The 10,454-nt window shown below is 31.2% G+C and overlaps 1 protein-coding gene across 1 annotated transcript; it reads left to right on the top strand.

Moving 5' to 3' along the window:
• The first annotated feature begins 2,213 nt into the window (after positions 1 to 2,213).
• Positions 2,214 to 4,514, top strand: LOC112007669 (myb family transcription factor IPN2). Its single transcript, XM_024040036.2, is given in 8 exon segments — positions 2,214 to 2,560; positions 2,690 to 2,766; positions 2,915 to 2,933; positions 2,936 to 2,971; positions 3,096 to 3,140; positions 3,143 to 3,161; positions 3,425 to 3,467; positions 3,562 to 4,514. Coding segments are annotated over 8 exon segments (1,062 nt in total). The 5' UTR covers positions 2,214 to 2,391; the 3' UTR covers positions 4,216 to 4,514.
• Positions 4,515 to 10,454: the final 5,940 nt, after the last annotated feature.

A 10,454-nucleotide genomic window follows, 5' to 3' on the forward strand; every position in this document is an offset into this window, starting at 1 on the left:
TAATTCATAATTATCACATACATTAATTAAGTCAAGAAATGAATTTTACTTGATACAATTAAGTGTATCAACAACTAGTGTAAATGCGGAAACTATGGACCCTTAGAGATTTTCTTAGGATGTGTATTAATTTGAATCTTTAGGCTGTGATGAGAATTGATATTGATGCAAAAGTGGTAGTAGATTGGGTTGATGGCCCTCCATGTAGTAGTATTTCTCATGCACATTTTATTATGGATTGTATGAACTTTCTGAGATTAATACCATTGGTGAAGATTAAGCATTGCCATTGTGAAACCAACCGCAACACTGTTGTGTGAATGCCCTGCAATAGAAATTTGTGTCTTTTGTTACTACTTCCAATGATATTTATATTTTTCTTTTCTATTATAACTTGAGTTTGTATTATGAGAAGCTTTGCCCTAAGTCTGTATCTATACCACTTAATATATCTAATTCTTACAAAAAGAAATAAAATAATAATTAACTTTATCTTCAACAATGCAATGGCTCTAATTAAAGTGTCACAATTACAATGGCATTTAAATTATATGTTACTAAGGACTTGATAATTAATCCTTTTTCCCTTTATTTTTTTGGACAGTGGCTTGGGATATAAAAAAAAAACAAAAAAACAAAAAAAAAACAAAACTATAAGGCCTAGTTGGGAGCACAATATTGCAGCTTCTCATTAAAATAAGAGAAGCTGGCTTCTCAATCTTTTTAATAAACTTAAATATCAAATCAAGAATTACATAAAATTCTTTATTTTGAAAGTTTAAAGGCCCTAAAAAAACCCCACCAAAAAAAGAGTAATTATATACTAATGAGAGCTATGACATGAGATTAAAAAAATAATAATAATAAAAAATAAAAAAGAAAGACAAAAAGAAGAAAAGATAACTAAGTATTCTTACAGAGCAAATCCACATGAGAAACATGAAAATGCCATTGAATCCAATATATAGTTAGCGAATCTGTTAAACATGAAATTTTTATGTCAAGCATCATGAAAACCTTTTTATTGGTAATGACATAAAGCATGTCTTTGCGTTCTAGCCATGATAGCCGATAGGTTAATGGGGTTCATAATAATTAAACTAAAAAGGGGTCGTACTACGAAAACATAGAAGGATATGTCGAAATAAGTGATGACCTAAAGCTCAGCTACAGTGAGAGATTTATTATGTTTTAATGCGTGAAAGAGCATATGGTTCCACAAAAAAAGAAGGGTAAAGTGCTACATATATATTGCCCATCATCATGATTGCATGAGGCTCTCTCTCACTCATAGCTTCATGCCAAAAAAGTGTCACATGGTGTAGAAGAATACACTACTAAAGATATAGTCCTCTTTTTGTGATTACAAAAGATATACTACTCTCACATTACATAAATACTGACACACGACAATATAAAGATAATCTAATTCATCCCAAAACATAAATAAATAAATATTCTCTCTCTCTCATATAGTTAGACATATCTTTTGAAAATACTAAAATTATAATATAAAGATACTAAAATTATTACTAATTTTAATACAAAGGTCTTCCAAACTAACGTAACATTGATAACAAATGTGATTGATTTCACTTCAACGACACAAAAAATGAATATTAGAACCACTTTTTTATTATAAAAAAAATGTTATAATGCCTACTAATTTTACTATGAAAAATTTGTAAGATGATATATAACAATGAATGTTATTGATATTATCTCGACAATATAATAAATAAATGCTTGAATGACCTTTTTATTGTTGACACATCGGTTATAAGGTTTATATATAGTAAAGTTTATAGTATCTTTAATACTAATTTTTTGTGATTACTGATACAATAATTTGCAAAAATAATATAGTAAAATTTATAGTATATATTTCTAGTATCACTCGTATATTTGAGTCTTTGAAAGGGTATATCAGTAGGTATTACTCGTATATTTGAGTCTTTGAAAGGGTATATCAGGAGAGAGATATTTGAGTCTTTGAAAGAGTATATCAGGAGAGAGAGAGAGAGAGAGAGAGAGAGAGAGAGAGAGAGAGAGAGAGAGAGAGAGAGAGAGAGAGAGAGAGAGAGAGAGAGAGAGAGAGAGAGAGAGAGAGAGAGAGAGAGAGAGAGAGAGAGAATCTGGCAAAGGAAGGCCTGCATATTAGAATAGGTACACTTTAGTTTCAATTTTTTAAAACATAGATTGTATTTTTTTATTTTTATTTTTTCCTTTTATGCAAGATAAGCTAGCTTTGTCTGTCCCCCTTGTGCTTTCTAGTTGAGAGAAGCCAAAGCCACCCGCCATCTTCTTCAAAAGCGCACCCTATTCTTCCCTATTTGCATCGCATTTGTTCTTGAATCTCTTGGTATTCTCAGAGCCCCTCAGAGAGAGAGAATGTTCCAACACAAGAAGCCCTCAACTATGAATTCCCATGACAGACCCATGTGTGTTCAAGGCGACTCTGGTCTTGTCCTCACTACAGATCCTAAGCCCCGACTCAGGTGGACTGTGGAACTCCATGAACGATTCGTTGATGCTGTTACTCAGCTTGGAGGGCCAGATAGTACTTATTCTTTCCCATGCTTTCTTTCCAATTTTGTTTTCATTCTATATTATTGTATTTAATAACTTTTCCTTGTATTAATTAATTCTATTGCTTTGTTTTGCCTCTTTTCTTTGTCTGAATCTGTAGAGGCCACTCCAAAAACCATCATGAGAGTTATGGGTGTGAAGGGTCTCACCCTTTACCACCTCAAGAGCCACCTCCAGGTTTGAATACAACAATATTTCAAGCTTCTTTTGCTTTTTCTAACTGCACACCTTTTTGTTGTTCCTGATTTTTAGTTAGCTTGACACTTCTCTATCTTTTTTTCTTTTCCCTTTTATGTTTTTTATTCTTTTTCTTCTACTTGATTAGAAATTCAGGCTTGGGAAGCAGCCCACAAGGAATTCAATGATCACACAATTAAGGATGGTATGAGAGGTGACTCTTCTTTCTAGGGTTTCTTTATTGTTATTTTTGGAAGCATGACATGTTTCTTTATGTACTTATTATAACCTACATGGCATGGCTAAATTTTGTTTGTTTTCCATGGCAGCTTCAGCTCTTGAACTTCAAAGAAATACTGCGTCTTCATCCAGCATCATGGCCGTAGTATGAACGAGTATGTAATATATTTCCTATTTTTGGTAAAATAATAAAAGATTGAATTAAACCAATAGCTAGAGAAGTATTTTTGTTTTGTTTGTTTGTTTGTTTTTTTTTTTTTTTTTTTTGGTTATTTTGATTTTTTAAAATTTTAATTTAATCATAAAATGAATCACCGAAATTTGTATTTTGATTTGGGGTATGGGGTTTGGGTTTTCTTGTGGATTGTATGTGTGAAACTGTATATAACAGTAACTCACACATTGTTGATGCAATTAGGATGCAAATGGAGGTGCAAAGAAGACTTCATGAGCAATTAGAGGTAACAAAACAGCCAAATTAATTATCTCATCTATTTTTCATTTCTTCATAAAATTTGTACAAGTATCCTATATGGATTTGGGTACATATGGCAGGTGCAAAGACACCTTCAGCTGAGGATTGAAGCTCAAGGAAAATATATGCAAAGTATATTGGAGAAAGCTTGTCAAACCCTTGCTGGAGAAAATAGCATGCCATCTGCAAGCTATAAGAGTATTGGAACTCAAGGCCTTGGTGACATGGGATCCTCAGCAATGAAGGATTTTGGTTCACCTCTTAACTTTCCATCATTTCAAGACCTTAACATATATGGAGGTGACCAACTTGATCTTCAACACATGGATAGGCCACCACTTGATGGATTAATGATGGGAAATAATGACAGTATTTGTCTTGGCAAGAAGAGGAATAGCCCTTATGGTGGTAGTGGCAAGAGTCCCTTAATTTGGTCTGATGATCTTAGGCTACAAGATTTGGGATCAGCCCCGTCTTGCCTTGGGCCACAAGATGATCCTTTCAAAGGTGACCAAATTCAGATTTCACCACCATCAATTGATAGAAGCTCAGACATGGATAACATTTCAGACATTTATGAAACAAAGCCAGTACTCCAGAGTGATGAAAAGAAATTTGAATCTGTAAAGCTTGAAAGGCCATCACCGCGAAGAGGGCCACTTGCAACAGACAGGATGAACCCTATGATCAACACTGGTTCCATGACACAAGGAAGAAATTCACCATTTGGGTAAAATGTAAATCGTTTCTCATTAGATGTAAGTGACTTAATATTAAAGGTTTGTGATCTAGGGTTTTGGGTCTTTAAAATTTAGCAGTTGAGTTAGGGTTTCCACTTAAAGACTATGGTATAATGCCTTGCATGGCAAATGATCTTATAAGTTGTTATTGTTCTAAATTCTAACTAGTACATTGGTACTTTATTGTGAACAAGGTGAGTAAGTTCTTGATGCTTCTTACTCTAATATACCTCATAGTTTATTGATTTAGGGAGGTACTATTTTATTATGGCCTATTTGACAATTATTTGACATTCCATTACTTGATGCTACAGACACTAGCATGCATCTGTGTGTGAGAAACAAATGGGAGTAATAAAGTTTATTCTTTTCTTATAATCACATTGGTTATTTTCTCCTATTTTTTATCAGGCCAATTAGCATGGAACATCCCTTGTCTTCATTAAGCACTTATGAACTTTTCTTAAGAAATTCCTGTGGAAAAAACTCACAATGCATTAAAATGCCATCAGTTTTGGTGGTAAAGTTTTGTAGAGGTCATGATGATACAAGAATATTGGCGTTTCAACTTTTCCTTTGTATTTTTCTTGAAGAAAGAAAAAAGAAAAAATAAAAAGAAGACATAAATGCATTAAGTGTATGAAATCTCATTTCCTTAATCTTGTGTTTCTTTTTACCTTTTCAATTACCATAGATTGTGCCATATCAAGTGCGTCATCTTGTTTTTATGGTTAAAACTCTTGCTAATTTAGTAACCTTTTTCTAACTGTTTACTTTTAAGGTAGTTGCTCCAAGTTAGTTACTCCTATGATTGCAGACAAAACCATTGGGAAATTAAAAAAAAAAAAAAAACCCAAATTATAAGAGAGAGAGAGACATTCTTTAACATAATAAAAGGAAAGAGGGTCACACTTACCACCTTGAAGATCAAGGAAGCCTAAATTAACTTAATTAAAAACCAATAATTGTAACTATGTATATATATTTATTGCAAAACTAGTGAAAAGATTGTGTTGGAAACTACTCTATGCTAGATTTTCAAATTTATCATAAAGTTGTACTATCAAGCACTTTTACACAATACTATATGTAGTGTTTAAAAATATTACTGCAACATATAGTGACTTCCTGAGTACACGTGTCATGATGGCAGCTACCCTAGTTGTCATCTTTAGTTGTTTTGATACCTTAGGAATATGGAGTACTAGTAAAGAAGATAAAAGAGGATGAAAGATGGATACTCTTTGTCGGCTTCACTTGTAGGAAATTGTTTTTGCATTCAAAGGAAAAGAAAGCTTCTTTCAATCTTTCTTCACATGCACTCTAGCATACCAGATGATTGTGATAAAAAATTTTTTTTTTTTTAATATTTTTTTTTTTTTTGCAGTTGTATGAATGTGTTCCCCAAAACCCTATCTTTGTCCTTATGGGGTCAATCATATAATTTGGGTTTTTTTTTTTTTTTTAATTTCCCAATGGTTTTGTCTGCAATCATAGGAGTAACTAACTTGGAGCAACTACCTTAAAAGTAAACAGTTAGAAAAAGGTTACTAAATTAGCAAGAGTTTTAACCATAAAAACAAGATGACGCACTTGATATGGCACAATCTATGGTAATTGAAAAGGTAAAAAGAAACACAAGATTAAGGAAATGAGATTTCATACACTTAATGCATTTATGTCTTCTTTTTATTTTTTCTTTTTTCTTTCTTCAAGAAAAATACAAAGGAAAAGTTGAAACGCCAATATTCTTGTATCATCATGACCTCTACAAAACTTTACCACCAAAACTGATGGCATTNTAGTAGAAAGATATATTCTTTTAAGGATATATAATCTTAAGAGTAATACTACAACTACAAACTATTTTATAATATTTTTACAAAATATTGATGTGGCAAACGTTTTATTGGTTTTCATCTAGACCCATAATTAATATCATTTTTTCATTTACCAATAATCACTCACCACATCAGCAGTTTGTAAAATTTTTTGTAAAATAGTTTGTATCTCTAGCATTATTCTAATCTTAAATTCATTATTAATTTTTTATTTTAAAGAAAGAAAGTACACAACATGAAGAGCAATAACTAGATTAATCATAGGTTAATTGCTAATTATATATATAGTTCAAAACCTAAAGGCGTCTCTTTGTCTTTTTTTTTTCTTTTTCACTTTTGTTAACATCAAACTATATGTTTAATCTCATAATTGCCTTTTATATATATATATATATATATATATTTAAAATAACTGCAAAGTCTCTAGCTAACAGCCTATATGGAGGAATTTGTGGTCACAAAAGACATCAAAGATTGAAATCGTAGAGGTTTGTTGACTGTTTCTTTTTCTTTTTTTATTCCTAAAAAGGAAGAAAGAAAATATTAATTTCCCAGATGTTTGTTTAGAACCAATCAATTTTATTGGTGGCAAGCCTACACGTAGCCACGCATATTGTGCCATATATGGAGCCAATCACAAAGTAACTAAACGTCGGTAGAAATTGAGTAACTATTTTACTACTGTGGGAATGTGCAGCAAGGTCATACATTTTTTTTTTTCATTTTCTTTTTCACATAATAATTAATAGTACTAATTAAATTTAGAGGGAGTAACACATCGCTATACTTTGCTTATCAGTTTTTCGTAACTTTTTTTTATCATTAGTCCATAATGTAAGCAATGTGTGGATACACTTATTTGTTATTCATCTTCAAATATGAACATGATTTCATGAACATGATTTTAATAACATAAATATGATTTCATACATATAATTAATTCAGGTACACTCTAGTTTATGGGAAGAAAAATTTAATTTCCTTACATAAGAGTTATTGTAGCGCCCTCATTTTCTACAATTTTATCTCAACTAAAGATGTGCATAACAAACAAGAGAAAATAAAAAGTTCTATTTGCAATACAAATAATAGAATCCAAATAAATCATTGTCAGAATTGAGGAATAATAGCATAGATCTTGATCTGCAATATCAGGAACACCCAATTAGAAACACATTATGAATTGCATTCTCTAACATAACAAAAAACCATAGAATTTAAGAAAATAATAGAACTTCAATTGTAGAACCTTTCACCTAAGCCTTTTAATACAAATAATTTTCTGTGCTTTGCTCAATGATATTGTTAGAGTTGGCTCATATTTGATTTGGGCCATTGATCAAAAAATTATATGGACATAGCAAAATAGAGTACATAGAACGTAACAAGCCAAATGTACGGTTTAATTAGAGGTATTTTAGGGATTTGTACTGGGTAGGGTTATGCTATATAAGCTTGTTCTAATCTTAATTTCTCATATAAATGATTTATAGCCGCTCACTCCATGTGGACATAAGCATGTTATTGAACCAAGTAAAATTTGTGTGTTGATTTCTTTCTCCTCTCTATTTTTATATTGCTTAGATTGATTTTTTACACTATAGTCTCTTTAAATAACTAGTACTGAATGTATTATAAAAATAAGTATCATAGAAACCCCTATAGATTTCAAGCACCAAAAACCAAATTATCAAAAAATCAATATAATTTCATAGAACTTAAACAATATACTAGAACCAGAGTTACAGTAAATTGAAGAAGAATAAACTTAGTAGAGCATCAAACTCCAAATTTTTTATTTATTTATAAAATGTATTAACCACAATGCTGATTTAGAAAAATGAATTAGTACTAGTGTCACGTAGGTGACAGAATACAAGTCTATTAGTTATAGAAATATAGATTTTTTTTTTTTTTTTTTTTTCCAGAATAGCAATATTTTAGCTGTAGAACTGTAAATTTGTCTTCTTCTTTTTCTTTTTTTCTTTTTTTTTTTGGTTTGACAAATTGTTTTTGAACATGCGGTAATGAGTACCAATTAGTTACGGATACTTTAAAGTACCGTCCCTAGCTAGCTTGGTTTTTTCCTTGGAAAACCCAGTCCATATCTTGCAAAAGTTGATTGAATTACACAGAATGTAGAACTTTTTTTTATCATAATGGGCATCCTAAAAAAGTTCTTGAGAGAGAGAAGAGGAAGAAAGTAACCTAATCTTTTTTTTTTCCCCTTCTTTTGAGATAAAAATTCTACATGAACCAAATTTAAGTGTAGCAAATTTGTGGAGTGACCATTACACCATTACACCACCACACCAAGAGTGTGTAATGGTAAGTTACTTGGTCATGTTAATTTACCTAAATTTTGTCAAATAACAGTGAATCAAAATTGCATTTTAAATTAATGACTCATGATAGAATTTAAGAATTAATCATTGGCTTTTTGCTAGCTAGGAGCTATTGATGTGGTTGTCGTAATATCACCCCCACTTAGTTTTCCATATGAAATTTGCCCTAAAACTGAGATTGTTAGAGGCATGGTATGGTCACAAAACTATTGAGCCACAATATATAAGTGGAGCAATATCATTGAAGTTATTATGTTACCATTGACTGATACATGAAGATTCCATAAATACTCGAGAGCCAAGATCAAAGCCATGGTCTCTTTAGTATAATTGGTCAACCATTAGCAACCTATAGTTTATGCATGGTTATGAGTTTCAGTTAGTTCAACTGGTGAAGTTTTTGATAGTTGAATAAGAGATTTAAGGTTCAATCCCCCTTACACCAAAAATTGATTGGTGTCTTGGTTTGATAATAAAGAGCTATCATTAAGAACAAACGTCATAGGTTGAAACTTGCTAAAAAAAAAAAAAGGTTTATATGTGGTTTGTAGTAAATAGCTGTGGCTCTAATAAAGTTATAGATAAAAGCATTTTAATTATAAAATTTCATAGTTTTGTACAAAGTTAGTTATGCTTTAATGTTAAATAAGTGTTAACTAAGTGGCTAAATAAACCTTCTCAAAAAGAAAAAAAAAAATTGGCTAAATTAAAGTCTTTTAGTTTTAGTTGTAGAACTATATCAGATTAGCTTAGATATGGGGCTTTTTGTAGCAGTTATGCATTAAGTGGGATAAAATATTTGAATTCCACACTAATACCACTTGTTTTTTCCCTCTTGACCACCCCGGAATACCATATAGAAAATAATGGTTTTAGATATAAAAGAACCCTTTACTTAAGCCTCTCAAGTCTCAACGGGAGGAACTCAGATTCAATATCATCAATCCATCTATGTTCAACATTAATCTGAGTTCAGGATTTAATGTGTTCCAATTTAAACCATTTATCATGTACATGTAGTCATGTACTTGTTGATAGAGAGGCTGTCATCAGATTTTTTATTCCTCTTGTATTGATTGGGACTTGACATAAGAAGAGTTTTCAATATGTTTAGTTCAAAACAAAAAAGGGTCCCAAAAGCAGCCATAGTTTTCTCTTGGGGACCCAAACATATATATATATATATATATAAAACATCCAGACCAAATTTGTCCAAATAGTATATATACCAAATTATAGTTCACACGTTTCTTTTCTCCTGGCAACTTACTAGTTTATTTTGAATCACATAAAATATTTTTACATTCCTACAAACATTAGTCATATGATTTGTGGTGTCACCTAAATTTACTCTTCTGGTCAATTAACAGCAATCCTAAATAAACCTAATCAAATTCTAATGGAGAGTTTCCCACTCTGGCTCAAGTGAGAGCTAATGCCTATTGTGATCCACATATGACTTCCATAAGCCAATTGAATTTCATATAATTATTGCTAAATTTCAAAGTTTTAAATCTAATAATGATGATGGAAGAATTTTCACAGTTGAATTGGATTCCGAACATCTACAAAAAGGAAAGAGAAGGTTTAAAGAAATTGCCAGGTGAGCTTTGGAAAGGAGTCTCCAATGCCTAAGTTAGCAAATATTTTGACTACTTTTTATGAAAGAGAGATTTTTGAGATAATATTTTCAATGTAACTTTTGTGTGATGTAGGACCTTCTTATAGGATTTGAATGAGCCTCCTAATTAAGTACCCTATTAAGAGTCTTCCTTTGATTTTTCCAAAAATTACGCATATCCTTTATCAAGTAAAATTTGAATTTATGTCGGATCTTATTAAATCTGTTATTATTATGGAGGAAGGATTATGTCCAATGTATAGGAACATTAGACCCGTTACTGGATCCATTGAGATACTGACACGTAACAAATATTTGACACGTGTTAGCATCTTGACAAATCTAGTATTCATATACATTGGATCCAGGCCAGTTCTATTATTATGTGATTAGTTTTAATCCATATGGAGTAATAACATCACCTAC

This window comes from Quercus suber, unplaced genomic scaffold (assembly GCF_002906115.3).
Source record: "Quercus suber isolate HL8 unplaced genomic scaffold, Cork oak 2.0 scaffold_440, whole genome shotgun sequence".
NCBI classification, from domain to species: Eukaryota; Viridiplantae; Streptophyta; class Magnoliopsida; order Fagales; family Fagaceae; genus Quercus; species Quercus suber.